At 36.6% G+C, this 19,770-nt stretch overlaps 1 protein-coding gene across 1 annotated transcript in view; it reads left to right on the top strand.

The window, feature by feature from the left end:
- The window catches only part of Rnf128 (ring finger protein 128), a 57,150-nt gene that overhangs the window by 22,709 nt on the left and 14,671 nt on the right, over positions 1-19,770 (top strand). The window contains exon 2 of the mRNA XM_051177912.1: positions 7,188-7,435. Coding sequence (XP_051033869.1) covers positions 7,188-7,435 — 248 coding nt within the window. The remainder of the gene's footprint in view (positions 1-7,187; positions 7,436-19,770) is intronic.

Raw genomic sequence — 19,770 nt, 5'->3', positions numbered from 1 at the left:
AATGATCAAACTAAGTTTGATTTAAGATTTGGATTTTGTACTATTTACACATACATTTTCATCACAATGCCTACTATTTGGCTAGAGCTAGATGGCTGAGTAATTTGTCACATGGCCACAGTATTTGCACCATAGAATTGAACTACGCTACCAATTCCTGCTTCTTCTAACCCTAAGAACCAGTTTTTGATCTTTCCCACTGTACCCATGTATGTCCCTCTTTATTTATTTATTTATTTATTTATTTATTTATTTATTTATGTTTTGTTTTGTGTTGTTGAAACAGTGTTTCTCTGTGTAGCTTTGGAGCCTGTCTTGGAATTCACTGTGTAGACCAGGCTGGTATCAAACTCACAGAGATGTATGTGCCACCACTGTCTGGCCTTAAGTTTTATTCTTAAACTCAAATCACATTAGGTTTTTATTAAAAAAGATCAAACTAGCATTCAGGAGGCAAAGGCAGGTGAATCTCTATGAATTCAAGGCCAGCCTGGTCTACACAGCAAGTTCCAGGACAGCTAAAGCTGTTACTCAGAGAAACCCTGTCTCAAACAAAACAAAACAACAACAATGAACTAATATAGAAGAGTGTATTGTAAAACAGCACAAAATCCAAAATGTCCTACATTCCTCTCTTCCTTTCTCTCCGTAGTGAATTCAGTTTTATCTTGTAATTGGAATAATGTCAATGCCTACCTCATAGGGCAGGTGTGAGAATTAAGTATGATAATACCCTAGTTTATAGATAAACCTTATCTGGTAAACTTATCTATCAAAAGTATAGGTAAAATTCAGAAACAAAGCAAAATATCACCGAGCAACAAATATAAATGTTGTAGAGTACTTGCATTGAAGCCCCCAAGTACTCTCTGGGAGCCTAATACTCTTTCTGTATACCCAAGCTTAATTCTCTCTTTTCAGCAAACAGCAGGAAAGAAGTGTAAAATTGAAGAGGAGAACTGATTTTGTGACCAACAAGTTAAGCAAGAATCTTCCTCAAGGAAAATTGTTCAGTGTTATATTTTTTTAAATGAATTAGGCTGATCTATGAGATCTAGTCCAGCTTCAACAATATATGACTTTAGTATAAATTATAATAGCTTGGGGACAGATAATACTATTGCTATATTAAATAATGGTTTACAAAGATAATCCATTGTCACTAACGAATCATAATTAGGATATCTTCCTTATGAAAATAGGGCACTATTAAATATTCATACATTTTTGTCTGTGGAATAAGAAGGAAGTACAACTAAAGATGAAATGTTTTTAATATTATAGAGATAGAACAGATTATTTATTCATTATGCCACATATTCCACTACAGCAAAAGTTATGTGTTAAATATACAATGGAATGAACCCAACATTTTCTCGCTAGTTTTCCACATAATTTACTTTTCATGAAATGAGCACACACATACATGCCATAACATGGGCCTGGAAACCAGAGAACACCATTGTGGATTTGGCTCCATCCTTCCACCTTTCCAAGGGAACTTGCTAGTGACTCAGGCAGTCAGACGTCGGTGTTTTTATTCCCTGAGTCATTTTGCTCCCCAGATTGTATATATTTAATCAGTATATGATATATATGTTTTACAGAAATAAAACACTGCTTGCAGATCGTTTTAAAAATCTTCTAACTTGTTCTAAAACGTATTTTATATTTCTTTAGGAAACACAAGTCTGATTGTACGGTTGTATGCACTAGATACAGTTTTTTTTTTTAAAGGACAGCATATTTGACTACACTAAAGACAGTATGTCTGCTACTAAAAGGTTAGGAAGATGGCTCAATGAATAAAACACTTGCTGTGTAAACATGAAGACCTGAGTTCAAATCTCCATAAACCAGGTAAAGCTGCAGAGTAACGTGAGCATTTGTAATCCCAACTCTCCTATAGGGAAATAGGGGAAGAGACGGGTGAGCCCCCAGAAGCTCAAATGCTGCTTAAATTGGAATATGCAGTGGAGAAAAGCAGCAAGAGACCCTGTTTCAATCCAGGTGGAAAGTGAAAACTAATACCCTAGGTTGTCCTCTGATATCCACAAGTACACCATAGCATGTGTGCATTTTTATTGACACATGAATGTATGTACACAGTATATAAACATTGCACACATAGATTAAAAAGCTACTTATTTAAACATGGTTAAAATTTGTTACTTGAGTAAAGCAACTTCCCCAATAAATTTTATTAGTGTGAACATCTAACTTCCTAATCACCCCATAAATAAAACCATTGCTGTAGTGACTTAAAAGACTCTTCCCCCCCCCAAAAAAAAAAAAAAGATTTTTTTACTTTAGAGAGGAAGTTAGGTGTTCTGACTGATTTTTTTTCCAGGCAAAATGAAGAGCTGGATAGAAGCTAAAATTCGAGTGATGTGGGCAATAATGAGCTGGATTAGTGGGTTGAAAAGGCACTTGCTGCTAAGCCTGATAACCTGAGTTCTATCCCCAGGAACCACTTTGTGAAAGGAAAGAACAGACTCACACAGTTGTTGTCTCCCCTCCACTCATGTGAATGTGCTCACACATGTGTACACAGGAACACACACGTGTATACACAAACACACATACCAAATAAGTTACAAACAAAAGTGATTTAACATTTGCTTTCACTCGGGAAAACAACATAGGGGCACCATATGAACTGAATCTTAAGAGATAGATACATAGGCAAATGGAAAGGGGGGAAGTACTCAGAATGGATGCAGGGAATTTGAGGATGCAAGTAGGGAAAAAATAGTTAATGAAAAGTGAATGACAGCAAATGGTCCCATGTGGTTGAATCAGAGTATGTATGAAGTGTGGATGTAAGAGAGATACACCAAACTAGATAACTCTACTGAGACCACTTCCACATCATATGAAGTTTTACACCCTACACCAAGGAGTCAGACTTGAGTAATAGAGACTGCTGAGCTAGACATACCAGCACATGCCAAACAAACAAACAAACAAAACAAAACAAACAAACAAAAAAAACCAGGAGGATGGATTCTGATGCAACTTTAAGGGAATCCCTTTAAAGATACTAGACTTTAAGGGGACTTGGTAAACTGAACATTAAGAATACTGAATGTAGAAAAACCAGTTAGGTTATAGAAACAGGCCAAGGAATTATGAAAGCAGCATGATTATGAAAACATGTTTATAATGGGAGACACCAAGAAAGTAAGATCTACATGATTGATAGTTGAGCACTAAAGTGTCAAAGACTACACTCTTGCTATTAAAGCATACAACCTCAAGAGTTGTGATGCCACTAACTGTGATTTGGAACACTCTGGACAAAGAACAGTTCTTAGGAAGCAGTAAGGCATTGGGGAAGAAGAGATATATAATAATGCCTACAGTATTTTTTAAAAAAAAAAAAAAAGCAAAACATCTATGGGGCTGGAGAGAAGGCTTAGTTGGTAAAGCGCTTGATTTGCAGTCCTAGCATTGGGAAAGCAAAGACAGGAGGATCTTTGGGGCTTGCTGGTTAGCCCACCTAACCCAATTGACAAGCTCCAGGTTCAGAGGGAGGACTTATCTCAGAAAATAAGGTGGAGAGAAATGAGGAACACAACTTTACATTGAACCTGACCTCCCCATACATATACACACAAGCACATACCCCCAACACACACACACACACACACACACACACACACACACACACACACACACCAAATTTTTTTGTATGATTGGAGGTGTAATTCAGTCTATTTCATTATTAGACTATATAAAATATGTATGAATATGCATTGTGGGGATAGAAACACAACCTTGTTCCTGTTGTATGCAAAATATACATTCTTGACTACTTTCAATTTTTTCTCTTTTTAATTTAAATTAGAGATGATCTTGATTTACATATGAATCCCAGTTCCCTCTCCCTCCCATCCTCCCATGCCCTCTACCGACCCCCCCATCCCATCCCCTTTCTGCTCCCCAGGGAGGGTGAGGCCTTCCATGGGGGATCATCAACGTGTCACATCTTTTGAAGCAGGGCCTAGGCCCTCCCCCCCCCCCCGTGTGTCTATGCTGAGGGAGTATCCCTCTATGTTAAATGAGCTCCCAAAGTCCATTCGTACACTAGGGATAAATACTGATCCACTACCAGAGGCTGCATAGACTGCCCAGGCCTCCTGACTGACAACCACGTGCAGGGGCCTTGGGTCGGTGCTATTCTGGTTTCCCAGCTATCATTCTGGGGTCCATGATCTCCCCCTTGTTCAGGTCAGCTGTTTCTGTGGATTTCTCCAGCCTGGTCTTGATCCATTCACTCATCACTCCTCCCTCTCTGCAACCGGATTCCAGGAGTTTGGCTCAGTGCTTAGCTGTGGGTGTCTGCTTCTGCTTCCATCAGCTACTGGATGAAGGCTCTAGAATGGCCTTCATCCAGGTAGTCATCAATCTCATTATAGGGGAAGGACATTTGACATAGCCTATCCACTATTGCTTAGATTCTTAGTTGGGGTTATTCTTGTAGATCTCTGAACATTTCTCTAGTGCCAGATTTCTCTTAAAACCTATAATGGCTCCCTCTACTAAGGTATCTCTTTTCTTGCTCTCCTCTATTCTTTCCCTGACTCATTCTGTCATATTTGATCAAATACTTCTCTGGCGGTGTGGACTAACCTTCATTTATAAATCTGTCTGTCCACAGTGGCTAGTCTGAGTAGTTACTTCTGGTACTGAGTCTGTATCTTCTAAAAGAAAAAAACTACTTAAACTACTCAGAAACATATTAGAAGGTCTCATATATGGTGTAAAAATAAATCTTTCAGATGGCAATATATTCCAGACTTTTACATTTATCTGTGCTATCAAATATTATACACATCATAAGATCACACTATATAATCAATGAAAACTTTACAGTCAGATGTCTTCCTAAGAGATGCCTCATAGGAAGAAACACAGAGATGTCTGTGGTTTTGTTTCATGTCTAGAATTTAAGCAAAGATAAATAACAAACAAAATAACTAGCCACTTTCCTGCTAAGTTACTATTATTTGACTCATATGGGATATTTGGGTTATATGTTTGTTTTAGATGAAAACACATAAAATGTTGTCTGTGTTTTAGTCTCCATGTGAATAAGATGGTAAGTCATTAACTTCTCTCAGACTGAGTGATCACACATTAGTCAGTAGAAATCACAAGGGTTTAACTATCATATGTAAACAGTTCTCTTGGGGCTTTAACTACCTGTAGTGATGGACTAGAGAGATGGTTTAGAGGTTAAGAGCACCTGTTGTGATGCTTTTCCAGAGGACCCAGACTTGGTTCCCAGAAACATAGTGATTTATAACTATTTGTAACTCCAGTTCAAGGGAATGTTACAGTGTCCTCTGACTACACTGCATACACATTGAGCACATAAAGACATTCAGACAAACACTCATATGCATAGAATAAAGTGTTAAAAGCACCTCTGGTGATACCTTCCACATATATTAGGAAAGGATCCTACCCCGTGTACTGTGAGGTATTTCTATGTGACCTATCCTTTGAAGTCTTCTGCTACTAGGAGCTATAAATGTCAAGGATTATTTGGGTTAAAAAATAATCCACACTATGTACCCCAAGATAAGATTTTTTAATTGTAATCATTGAAAGTGACAATACTATTTCAGTATTGTCCATTTGTGTTTAAATTCTAGTCTAAAGGTCTTTTAGAGTCTTATTTGTAGGTGGTTGTTTATTCCAGGCTGGAGTTTGATCATTAACCTTGAGGTAGTACCTTAACCTAGTATCAATAGGAGATTTCTCTGGTTGGCAATACATTAACATTCAAAGAACCCTTCTTTTGTTTAAGATCATTCATCCTGGGTCATAAAAACTTGGAGGATTATAACCTTGTCAATCATTGGAATGGCTTGAATAATAGGACATTCTCAGAACACTGAGAAAGATAAGAAGTGTCTTGCTTTTCTAACCAAATGTTTTTGGGAATAAAAAGAAGGTTATTACAGATGTGAAGCCCTTAGTAACAATCATAGTGTAAGTTCGGGTTTCTCCTTTTATGGTGTAAATAGAAACAAATACTTCTATCCCTTCTTTGTGTTATCTTCTTTGCTAACCTGACCACGTCTATATATGAAAACTTAGAGCTTTTGAAAGAAAATGTCTGTTTGCCTACCTGCCTGCTTTCTTTCCCTTTTCCTTTCTTGGAGTAAATGTTAATGTGATGAAGGTGTTTCCTTCTCTGCTGTTATCATTCTCTTATTTACTTTGCTTCATAGTACATTAGTCTGTACAGAATATTGAGTTTCTGTACATGCCATTTCATGCATGTATATACTGAATTTTGTATTGGCCTACCCATTGCCCTCTCATGCTGCATGTTTTCCTTTCACGGGGCTGCTTCTCCTTCCCAAATAGCTTGTGCAAATTTTATATTTGAAGAAAGTGAAAACTAGCATATCACAAACATGTGTACCAACTGTAAAACATTTTATGCACATTATTTGTCTCAAATATCTAACTTGTTCTGTAAAACTTTGTATATATTAATATTGAATACATATGATAGTCTGCCTCCTTATAAATAAAATAGAATGCATCTAAGTATTTTACTGTTCCTTAGGAGGTGAGTTCTGTTGTCTACCAGCCAGTGGGCTATTTGTCAATATGAAGGCCTTCATGACATTTGCACATTGGGTACTTTCTCAGTTCTGTATTCCTAGCTAATCAGGAGGCTGAGGCAGGAGGATCTGAATTCCAAGCTTGCCTGGGAGGCAGAGTGAGACCTTATTGTTAAAAAAAATGCAGCTGGGTGGTGGCACACGCCTTTAATCCCAGCACTCAGAGAGGCAGAGGCAGGTGGGATCTCTATGAGTTCAAGGTCAGCCAATCTACAGAGCAAGTTCTAGGACAGGCTCCAAAGCTATAGAAAAATAAAATGCAAGCTAGGCCCCAAAGGTAATGATGCTGAATTATGGGTGATGTTGTGCCTAATGCTTTCCTTTAAACTATGAGCTGCTTTGATCCATGACTAAATCTTATACATGGTTATAACCCTAATGCCTTTTGAATATGTAGTAGGGTACTTAATAATTTTAATTGAATTATAATACATCCTTTTATATCATTAGGTCTGACTTTAAATGTATTAAATCATCCATTAAAATTGGATTTTTATATTAAGGATCTCAAACTAAAACTGAATTCATTTCCTTTTACAGGTGCAGGAGACATTGTTGCAATCATGATTGGCAATCTAAAAGGAACAAAAATTCTGCAGTCTATTCAAAGAGGCATACAAGTAACAATGGTCATCGAAGTAGGGAAAAAACATGGCCCCTGGGTGAATCATTATTCAATTTTCTTTGTTTCCGTGTCCTTTTTTATTATTACGGCAGCAACTGTGGGCTATTTTATTTTTTATTCTGCTCGAAGATTACGGAATGCAAGAGCTCAAAGTAGGAAGCAGGTTTGTAATACTCCCTTTTTCCAATTTTAAAGTATTTTTACTGTTTCAATTATAGTTTTGGTTTCATGTATATTAATACACTTACTAGACAAGATCTGCATATGTGTCATGAAATCTAGTCATTTAAAAAGTATATCAGCTTCTATCATCTCAAGTCCTATATTCTGTCATTTTTCAAGAAGTTATTCCTGATTGATTAAGTCTTTTAACACCTACGGGAGCCCAGCCAACATTTATGTATAACTGATGACTGTAAATACATATGTTGCTTTAAATGAACAGTTTTGTTTAATTATAAAAGCATTTCACATCAAAGAAAAAAGGAGAAATTATAAAGTTCAGATGAAGAAATTTTCATAAAACCAATATAGCTATTGTCATTGCCTGAAAATAAACATACATGTGTGTGTTTTGTGTGTGTGTGTGTGTGTGTGAGAGAGAGAGAGAGAGAGAGAGAGAGAGAGAGAGAGAAGGAGAGAGAATTTGTATGTGGGAATGGAGCAAAAAGAAGAAATGCTGAATTTCTTGACAATGTAGGTTTTATTACAATTATTTATTGTGTGTGGTGGGGGCATGTGTTTGCTGGAGTGTACATATGGAGGTCAGAGGACAGTTTGCCAAAGTTTATACTCTCCTTCTACCATGTGAATTCTAGGAACTGAACTCATGTTGGGATTGGATATAGGTACCTTTACTCCCTAAGCCATCTTACCACCACAAGGAAGGTTTTAAAAATCTAATTGTACATGATACAGTGTTAAACTCCAAACATACTGCATGTTCCTTACCATATTTTGACATCAGTGTCTTAAAAAGTACAAAGAATGAAATGACAGAACAAAACACTGAAAGGCTCACAGAACAGAAGAGTACCTATGATTCTTATCCCCCATCCTGTCATTTTTAAACCATCTTCACCCCTTACCATATCCTCACTTCTCTTGTTAATCAGCTTGAATTCTGTGGATATTCACATGCATATATTTTCAGCTCTCTTGGACCTCCACTGTCTTTATTATAGGGTTATCCATTTGGCATCCAAAGGGAATTAGTTTTAGGATCTCCTGTTTTATACTCAAATCCATGGGTGGTCAAGATTCTTATGTAAAATAGTACAGTATTTGCATATGATGTATACATATACTTGAATTCATGTCCAGATTACTTACCATAACTGATACAATGTTTATACCATGTAAATAAGTCTTATGCTATGTTCTGTAGGGCATGGCTATCAGAACAATTTACACATACACAGGAGAAATGCAGTTTTTTATTCTGAGTGTTTTCAATCCAGGGTTTGCTAAATCCATACACATGAAGCCTATGCATATGCAGGGTGGACATACTTGTTGGCAAAATCAGCCCTGGTTAAATACTAACTCCTGCCTACTCTGTGTCTATGCCTTGATTTGCAGAAGTACCAGAAAAAAAATAGTTGTAGCTATACTGGCTTTAAATTTATGATCGTAGTCTCAGAGAGGAGACCATTAATGCTACACATTGATTAAATGTTTCCTTAGATATTTACTCTTACATTCCTTGTTTTACAACTTTTAAGTTTTACAACTTAAATCCTCAACATATCCTTCAACTTCACTAATTATATCTATTCTACCAACAAAATGGAAGCAACAAGAGTAGTTCTACATTGCTCCCTCTATCTGTGTTTAGAACCGGGTCTTCTTCCCTGTCTTCTATTTCTACAGATGGGTTCTGCAGCACTCAAATTTTCCTGGTATGCAGACTCTTTCTATCTTTTGTATATTCAAGGCTATCATTCCAGCAGTTGTCCTTTATATCTAATTTTAATCATGTTTCCCTTTTCCTTTGGCTCTTCCCAATCAATACAAGTGCATAGCAGCATTGCATCCATTCAATGGAATTTCTGTTGTCCTTAGGTCACGAACTATTGAGCTAGCTTTGTCTGTCTGTCTCTCTGTCTCCTCATTTTCCCCATAGCCTTCTTGAACAAATGCTTTTGTCTTTATGGTCACTATATATCCAGATTGTAACTATTTAAGTACTTCCATTCCTCCTTCCCTGGTCCATGCCACCATCGTTATTCACTCTTCCCTTCAAGGTTTCTCAATGCAACAACAAAGTCTTGTGCTACTTCTCCATAATGTCCAGTTGGTATTTAATGCTTCCAGGTGATCTTGTGGTCGAAGCAATAGAGTGTGTATTTATATAACCTGAGAAGTTCCTCAAAGGCAGTGATGTTTTAGCCACTTCATGTACACAATCTCTAAAAATAAAAGAAGACCTTGGTGTATTTAGGACTGGGAACAACAAGATTTCTGTATAGAGAGAAAGTTAATTGGATTTCACAATGTATTAAAAGTTTAAAATTTATTATAAAATAAATAGATGTTGGGTGCCAATCATGATAATCAGAATATTTAGAAAGAATTAATTGACATCTGTCCTCTTCTATGAAGGAGCTTATCACAGTGGTGGCAGGTTCAGCATGTTACTAGCTATGGTCATAAGGTTGTTTATCATTCCTTTGCCAGGCCACTCAGTAAATTCACACTATGTTAATATTTGACATTTGTGTATCATGCAGTTCTTTATCTCTGAGGTTGGAGAAATGCTATCACATATGACTAACTATTCAAAGGTTATAGTCGAAATGATGAGAATGGTTTGTGCATGTCCACAGCAGGATCCATGTTTCTGTATTCTAAGTGCTATAACTCCAGAAGAAACTGGTGAGTTCAAGGCCAGCCCTGCTACATAGTGAGTCTAGGCTGGCCAGGGTTGCAAAATGAGATCCTGTCACTGGAAACCAAAACAAAAGTATATTCAGACAGATTATGTATCCAAAGATACCTACCTTCTCAAGATTATAAGGCACAATAGTAAATATTACACAAATTGTTGACGGTATAAATTTTGATAACTTATAAGCTAATCATTACTCAGATGAGCTCTCAGGTGTAATTTTATATGGTCATAGGAGATGTTTAAGAGTACATATCATTCTGTTTTTCTGGGTGAAAAACTTGTAAACACCATGAAAAATAATCACTGGGTTATGAATGAAAATAACATACTAAGCATGGCAAATTGAAATGTTTCTACTTGAGACAACCTTAATATGAAAGAAAGAAGAATATAAGAAACCTCATGGCACAGTTATACTAAATACTAAACTACTTGTGGTGATGACCACTCTAACACTATAGAAAACAGTGCCCAACATTTGGAGGGAGGTATAGAGTTTGTATACTATATACTGTATATTATCTAAGGCAGTTGATACTCATTGACTGCTTACATTGGATTGAATAATGTTAAAGGAAACAAATCAGGGCACTGAGCTAAATAGGGGCTAGAATTAGTGTAGCAAGAAAAGCTGAATTTACATTTACTTTTTAAAAGAGAATTTTCCAGATTAGAATTAATTACGTCATCCCCCTCCAAATACTCCCATGTAGTTCCCCTTGTTCTTCTTCAAATCCCTAGCCTCTTTAATTGTTGTTGTTACAAATATATGAACATAGATTCCTAAATGCATGAATCCAACCTGCCAGTCCATATAGTGTTACTAGTATGTATGTTTCCGTGGCTGAACATTTGCCGTTGGATAACCAGTTCCCTGGAGAAGGCTTTCTCCCACCCTCAGCATCTGTTAGTTCTTTGTATAGGGCTGAGGACTCACAGGCTTTCCCCTTTCCATATTAGTATGCTATTGGCGTCAGCCTTGTACATTTAACCTTAATGAACAGTGATTTTTTAGAAGAGTAAGATGGAGTAATTAAAGTAGATAGGAAAAATTCATTTCCAAGAACAGGAGAAAAAAAAGTGGAATCCCTTTAGCATGTAATGAGCTTTGGTAAAATATTCACATAAGTCAGGGTAGCTCAGATATTCAGGAAGCATAGAAGAGGATCAGAAAGAACCGTAAGACAGGAAGGACTGTGAAAAACTGTCTTCTAGGTATCACACAACCATGGCAGTAATAATGAATTGACAGCAATTGTCGTTTCTTGTCCTAAGCATACACAAGACTGGCCCTGTCAGCAGTTAGTCATGGATAGGGTGGGGACTTACAGGACCACACCTGTCCCTGATGAACTGTTTTTGGCTATTGATAGATTTTGGGGAAGGGGAGAGTCACTGTCTTCAGTTGCATGCCCAGTGATAAGCCTACCAGGCTCCAAGTCACACAGATATCCATGTTTAAACCAAAAGACATGAATGTGAGAAAGAGAACTGACAGATTTGAGAGGAGGTAAGGGAGGGTGCAGAGAGAGAGAGTAATCAGAATATACTATATACATTATGAAGTTGTCAAAGGACAAATTTAATAAGCAATAGCTAAGAAATAACTATTTTGAAGAGAAAATCATGTCACAATAAAACCCATTAAATTTTATAAGTCATATGTAGTAATAAAAATAAGACTAGGTATGATGACAGAAATAATTGTAATAATAGTCATGTACTCTATAGTAGAGGGAGTTAACCATGCTGTACAATAGTTAATGGGAACCTGTAACTGTATAGTAATATGAATTAAGATAGATGATGCATTTTGTCCCAACTAACGTGGAACCTAAACATGCACAGTCATTGCCACTAGTGACATTTCTCCATAATATTTCATACATGAGAAAGACCAATTCTTCTAGAAATGGTCAGCCCTGAAATCATATACATATAAGTAACAGTAACTGGACTGAGCATTTGTATTTATATATTTAGGCATATATATATATATATGTGTGTGTGTGTGTGTGTGTGTGTGTGTGTAACAATAACAAAAGAAAATGGCTATGAAATTAAGGGGGAGTAGATTGGAATACAAGGAAGACATTGGAGGATGGAAAAAGAACTTGGAAATGATGTAATTATTTTAAAAAACAAACAAAATAAGAAGAAAAATACCTTTTGTCTCTACACATACCCAGAGAATAAAATAACCATGCTGTAAAATGGTATAATACAGGTATTTTAGGTAAGAGTCAACTCTTGTGTGTAAATAAATCATACAGTAGTCAAATATAGTGGGAGATTCAACTAAAACTTCCTTGAGATGTAATGCCGATGGATAGTGACTCCCCTGAAAAATATTACATAATTTATTACTGTGTTAAATCACTCTGAACCAGTGTATTACAAAGTTCAAGTAACCATAGATCAAGGGGTAAATGAATAATGAAATTGGTGAAGCAATAAAAGATATATGTGATGGTCTTATAGATGGTTGAACTATTTCTTTGAGCCCCTGTCTCTTGTTGGCTTCTGCACCTGTTAGATGTATTTATTGTCCTTACACACAGTGTGTGGTGTGTGTGTGTGCTTATGTATATATGTTGCATGTATTGTAGATATAAGTTATATACAAATGCTATATTGTGCTAATATAAAGACTATACTATAAACATAATAACTGAATCTATAAATATCAACTGAATACTATCTAATGTAATTATATGCTTATATCATAACATATAATATGGACATAACAGTATATAAAAATACTTAGAATGTATTATAGTAAATACCAAATGAAGTATTTATTATACATAAATACTTTTCTGAAAGGTACTACCCTGTTTTTCTGTAAAAAGATTTTGATCAAAGACAATGTAAACAGATTGTTAGACAAAAGGTAACAGAGTGGAACTAGTTGCTTACTCCTTGAATATTCCCAAGTTAAACATGACTGAACATTAGCCAACTCTAGGAATGTGGCTCTCAAAGTGTCCTTTATATTAGCGAATGATGTATTGTTAGATACTGCTGGAACAGTGAACCGTGTTGTACCAGTTTTTCAAGATTTCTTTGCACAACAGTCTAGTTAGATGATATGCACCTGGTTTCATTGTCTGGGTCCTGCGTTTCAGACGGCATGACCAGTTGCGGGCAGGATGATCCTAGTGTCCAGCCCTCCCAACTCCTACCACTTAAGTCTGGGACTCTGATACTCACATCAGTTCCCTAGGTAGAGATATGCCACACATCTCTCTATAGCTTGCTATTAGAAATAGCAATACAGTGTGCTCTCAGATAAATAAGAGCTAAGCTCTATTAAGATTTTAAAATTTGTCCTTGGATCTGGTGTGCTGCTGGCTCATGCCTGTAATCTCAGTACCTGGAAGCTTGAGACAAGAAAGTCACTGAGTATCTAAAGCCAGCTTGGTACATAGTGGATTCCAGACAAGTCTGGGCTACAATGTAAGACCTTGTCTTTAAAACAATTGACCTTGAATATAAACTATTATAAGTATTATCTGGAATATTCCCAATTATGGCAAATTTTGTCTATTAATTAAATTACCTGAAACATCCATTAGCTGCTTACCTTTTGTACCATTATTTGTCTATCAATATCTATCATCTATCTGTCTATACATATGTTTATGTGTGTGTATACATTTATGTATATATGTATATTTGTTGTTGGTGTGCTTACATGTATGGGTCTCTTGCCTAAATTTGCATATTATTCAGGGCCTTTTACAAAACCATGAGAATTTTGGCTCTTATGTGGAGTAAGTTAAACAAACACTTGTCTAAATGAGGCCTAGCTTCACAGTCTTCTAACTTTCTTACAGAGCAAAAGAAATCTCCAATAATAGGTCTCAGAATTTTAATATATTCATCTACTCTGATTTTACACTGGTATCACTGATTTTTTGAGACTAGGTTTCACATTTGCTGGTATGTGTTTGTTTGGTTGGTTTGGTTTTGCCCTTGTGACAAAGTACCTAAGAAAATTTAAAGTAGGAAAAATTTATTATGGTTTACAGATTAGAGATTTCAGTCCACAGTCACTTAGCCCTGTTGCTTTGGGCAAGATGGAGCATCATAGCAGACCATGTAGCAAAATTATTCCCCCTATTATAGTCATGAAGAAAAAAGAAGACAGGAAAGGACCCTTCAAGCGTCCACTATCAATACATTATTTTACCCTCATTCAGACCCACGTCCTACAGGTCTATTTCTGTAGTAGTGCTATAGCCTGGCAACAATGCCCTTAGAATAGGAGGAGCCTTTGAGAACATTTAAGTTGCAAATGATAACAGTTACCCAAGGTGGTGATGAACTTTTGACATGAACAGTCCTTCCATTTCAGTTTTCCACAATGGTTGGGACTATAGCCAGGGATAAACATACTCAGATCATGTCACTAATTTTTTTCTCCATTGTCAGCAAATAAAACAGTATCTAAAATGTACTCTGGGCTGATTTGATATGGCATACATTGTGAAATGATTACCATAGCCAATTTATTAAATCTGTCCTTTACCACACAGTGTTAACCCTGTGTGTGATCAGGGGCATGCATTTTGGTATAGTGAAGTCACTTAAGAACTACTCTTCCAGGAGATTTCAAGTAAATTAATTTGAATAGAAGAATTCCAGAATTTTCTTCTCCTTATTAAAAAAAGTTAATTTCGGGGCTGGAGACATGGCTCAGCGGTTAAGAGCACTGGCTGTTCTTCCACAGGTCCTGAGTTCAATTCCCAGCAACCACATGGTGGCTCACAACCATCTATAATGAGAGCTGGTTCCCTCTTCTGGCCTTCAGGCACAGATGGAGGCAGAATGTTGTATACATAATAAATAAATAAATCTTTAAAAAGAAAAAAGTTAATTTCATAGAATCAGAGAGCAGAACAGATGTTACTCAGAGTTGAGAAAACAGGAAATGTTTGCTAGGGACTAGAGTCAATTCAAAAGTACAGATTTACAGGCATAACACAATTTCTAAAGGTACTGATTATGTTTCTTTGAAAAGGCTATAATCTTAGTTGTTGCATATCCATTAGCCAGTTTTCCCTTTCTTCACAGTTCTTCCTTGCAGTCCAATTCCTTATACTGCTAATGGTGGCCAACTTTATGGGAATGGCCTTTATTTCTCTTTATCCCTGTGTCCAGGGTTCTTAGATATATGGGGACCTGTTTATTTGCTTCTCTTTTCCTATAAGAACACCATTTTAAAAAGGCGATTCTTATTTCTTTCTTTAATATTTTGTGTTTGTTTTTTGAGACAGGGCTTCTCTGTTTAACAGTCCTGGCTGTCCTGGAACTTGCTTTGTAGAGCAGGCTGGCCTTGAACTCACAGAGATCCTCTTGCCTCTGCCTCCTGAGTGCTGGGATTGAAGGTGTGAGCCACCACTGCCCAGCCTGCTTCTTTGTTTTTTTGTTTGTTTGTTTTCTTTTTTTGTTTTTGTTTTTAAATTGAAGAAAAGTCTTTTATAATGTAGGAACTCCTTTTGTCAAATATTAGGCATAGATTTTCATTGAGCAAGGCAAATTCACATATGCCTAAATTACCAAGTAGCAGACAGTGCATTTGCCCACAGGAATGTATCCTAGGAAAATAATACTCTCATTATATATTTTCAAAAATGAATTAAACATCATTTTTTAAATAAAGTCTGAGTCAAGATTATGGTTGTTTTTTAAAAAAGATTATGGTTGTTTTTACTTTAATTCTTGGAAAATGTTCTTATTTCTAGATTTTAATGAAGTGTTTGCTTTTAAACAGGCAGTAGCTGATGTGTAGAAAACTCTAGTTTGTTTTAACTGCTTTCTCATTTTTGTGTACTCTAGCCCCATTAAGTAATTAGTTTAACCATAGAAGTGATGTTGTTCATATATTTCAGTTACACTGAATGTCAAATGCCACGTGACCAAAATGCAGGCTGACATATCACTAGATTGACATAGGTTTTACCTTATTTCGTATGAATATACAAATGAACTAAATTGAATATCTTGTGATTTCTAAATTGAAAACTATAACAAATAATGCTAATTGCTCTGACTTTTTTTCAGCTCCTCCGCCCCCCCCATACCCCCCCCCCAGACAACTCAGAAATTCTTACAACTAAAACAGCAACAATAACCCAAAACTGCAGCTGATAGCATCAGTTACCGGCACTGTCAAAGCTTTTGATGGGTCTGGAAAATGGCATCAAGCTTCTGTTAGGAAAATTGGCATACACACAAAAAGCAGTGCTTTTATCTGTTTTTTTTTTTTTCTTCCTGCAGTTCTCCACTCTATTGTCAAATGTTCTTAAACCAGATATGATTTAGGATTGAGGAGGAGAGGAGAGGCTGTTAGTATAATATGCCTATTTAAAACGCTTCTCAAATCACAATGTATAGCAATTTAGAAACAATTTCAAGACTGAATAATAGCTAACTTTGAGGGCTCCCTCCCTTGTTTCTTTCCTTTATCTTCTTCATACGGGATGAAAGCCTTTTGAGGGCTTCTTCTCTAGCACACAATGAAGGCAGTGTGCTGCCTTGGAGAGATCACTGGCTTTAAAGTCAGATCCAAGGTGGGGTGGAACTGAATCAGCTCTACAACCAGCCACCTGCCTGGACTTTACTCAAGCTTCAGAACCCACTTGACTTGTCTATAAAACTTGGATATTAAAATACCTAGTTCACAAGTTAGTTAATGATTATACGTGATGACACAGGTAAAATCTTAGGATTGAACCTGATACATCCTAGGAGCCTGGTAAATTCTCTTTAGCATTTTCCTTCCTCAGATGTACTGGAAAAGAAGCTTTTGATAAGTAAAACTGAGAAGTGTCTTATTTGAGTAATTAAATTTTCTCTGAGTAGCCATTATGCGAATTTTACAAAACAAACCATTAAGGCCCAGTCCTCCAGCTACTAACAGTCTACTGGAAGAAAGGTAAAGGAATAACACAATTATGGGGCACAGAGTTCTCGTTTAAACTATTTTAAATTAATTTCTTAATCTCATACAATGTATTTTTAAGGCATTTGCCCTACAAACCTCTCTGTAATTGCTCCCAGAACTAACCTAGTCTCTCCATTCCCTGCAAACTTTTTTTTTTAAACCCACTAAGTCTAGTTTGCCCTGCCTGTGTATCATCGGTATAGAGCAGTGCTTCTGCACCTGTGGGTCATGATCCCTTTGGGAGTTCAAAGACCCTTTCACAGCGGTCGCATATTAGATATTCTGAATGACAGATATTTATGTTATGCTTCACAACAGTAGCAAAATCACAGTTATGAAATAGCAACAAAATACTTTTATGGTTGGGGGTCACCACAACGTGAGGAACTGTATGAAAGGGTCACAACATTAGAAAGGTTGAGAACCACTGTGTAGACCATCAACATGAGGAACTAAATTAAAGGCCACAGCATCAGGAAGGGCGAGAAGCACTGTTTTAAAGCATGGATCATCTCTACCAGGAGCCACACCCTTAAAGGAAATTGACATTCCTTCCCCCAGCACCCATCAACTGTAAATAGCTCCTCAACTAGGCATGGGGGCTCTCAAAGCCCCACCCGCTCCTTGCAGCAATGTTTACTGGTTTGATGTTGTGCAGGCAGCCACAGCTGCTATGAGTTCATGAGTTCAGTAGTTATCTCATGTCCAGAAGGCATTCCATGCTAGCCATCCTTGATCTCTAGCTTTCACAGTCTTCCTTATGTATCCTTTGAGAGAGATCCCTGAGTTTTGACGGGTGTGACACAGATGTCCCATCTGTGGCTGAGCACTCCACTGATAGTTATTTTTTGCATTTTGACCATTTGTGAGAATCTGCATTTATCACTATCTACTACACAAAGAAACTTCTACATAAATACTCTTTTATGGAATAAATTATAAATTGCTATTAAAGCAGCATGCTGTCTTCAGATATCTTCTTTAATAAACTGGCATTTGCAATTTGGTCGTGTGTGTGTGTGTGTGTGTGTGTGTGTGTGTGTGTGTGTGTGTGTGTTTCATCCCCATTACCTATTTTTAGCTTGGTATTAATACCAGCTCTTTTGTTTCCTGAAAATAGATTCATATATAGCATATAACTTTGCCTTTGGGTGTAAAACTCAAATTAATTTGTATTACAATTGTAGCTGCAATGAAGTACTTGTTTGACATTCATTACTAGTAAATGTATAAGCATTATCATTGGAGATTCTGAGACTGATAATGTATTGAATTGAACATTTAGGAGTGAGAAATCAGAAAATGCAGACTTGAGAGCTTGTTTGGAAGTTCTAGAAGGACAGTTTAGCTACTCATATATGCTTGATGAAGGAATGTTCCTGATCTATAGGGGAAGGTTGTCCTCTTTAATCAACCATGAAAGTTTGGGTGAGATGCACATGGAGTGCTAAGGTTGAAAGAGGACACCAACCTAGCTAGCCAGATTAGCTGAGTCAACCTTGGAGATGAGTAGGGTGACAGATGTTGTAACCAGATCACCCTTCCATCCCGGAGTATGTACACTTAATCAAATAAACATGCTAGAGAAATATCACTTCCTAATGAGTACACTTCTCCAATTTGCTACAGAGCTTGTTTCTTAAAACCCAAACCTCAATCAGAAATGCTTGAAATACAAATAAAAAAGAATTAAAGATATATTTCTGAGTATACTATGTTCCTTTCTCTTATCAGTTCTTTTCCCTTTGCATTTTTTCTGTGTCTGATCTATGTGATAAGAAAGTACTGAGGCTTAGAAATCTGAGCCACAGCCAGAACTGTGGGTCCTAGTTGTTCAGTGACAGGAACACAGTTTAACAAACCATAGGCTCAAAAACTAAAAAGCTATCATAAAACAGCTGAATTATAGATGGTTTTATTGGATTAGACTCCCAGAATATAAAGATCAAGCTCTATTATTCTTCTAGCCTTTACTGTGGCTTTCATTAGCATCCTCATTAGTTACTTTAACTAATCTATATTTACTGGCTAAGTAGCAATCTGAGAGGAATTTTTGCTGTTCCTGTGACAGAATATTAATTTGCCTAGTAAATTTGTTAGCTTTAATTCAAATACCTTTCAAAAATTGTATGTAGGATACATCTTTTGGTACTGAGGACATTCTTCATATATTCATCCTATGGATTATTTCCTTCCAAAATGTATTTGTCAGAAACATTTATAGACATGTTGCCTGTACCCAGTGATACTTACTTACAAGTAATAATTTATAGTTTCATTTACTAAATATCTTATTAATCTATGATGTGTCAGACACTTTGTTAGATGTCTTATTTGCATTATATCTTAATTTTCATGTACTGTAATATCTGGATACCTTGCTGGGAGCAGACCCTGCACTGGGTGGGGGAAGCTATTTTCATTCTCATAATGAATTCTGGTTCTGAACACCTATTGTTTGCTGAATTTCTGGTCAGTTTATTCATTTTACAATTTAAAATAAGATTGTGTATCATCTGTCTTGTGGCGATGCTATCAAGTCCACAAAGCATCTGCCCTGATGTGAAACCAACCTCAACTTCATTTTAAACATAGGGAATATTCACCTGAGACATTCTTACATGAAATATAGACGTTGTTCTGAAAGAAAAGG

This window comes from Phodopus roborovskii, unplaced genomic scaffold, assembly GCF_943737965.1.
Source record: "Phodopus roborovskii unplaced genomic scaffold, PHOROB, whole genome shotgun sequence".
In the NCBI taxonomy this organism is placed as follows: Eukaryota; Metazoa; Chordata; class Mammalia; order Rodentia; family Cricetidae; genus Phodopus; species Phodopus roborovskii.
Note: the sequence above shows the minus strand (reverse complement) of the source record. Positions and strands in the feature narration are given on the sequence as shown.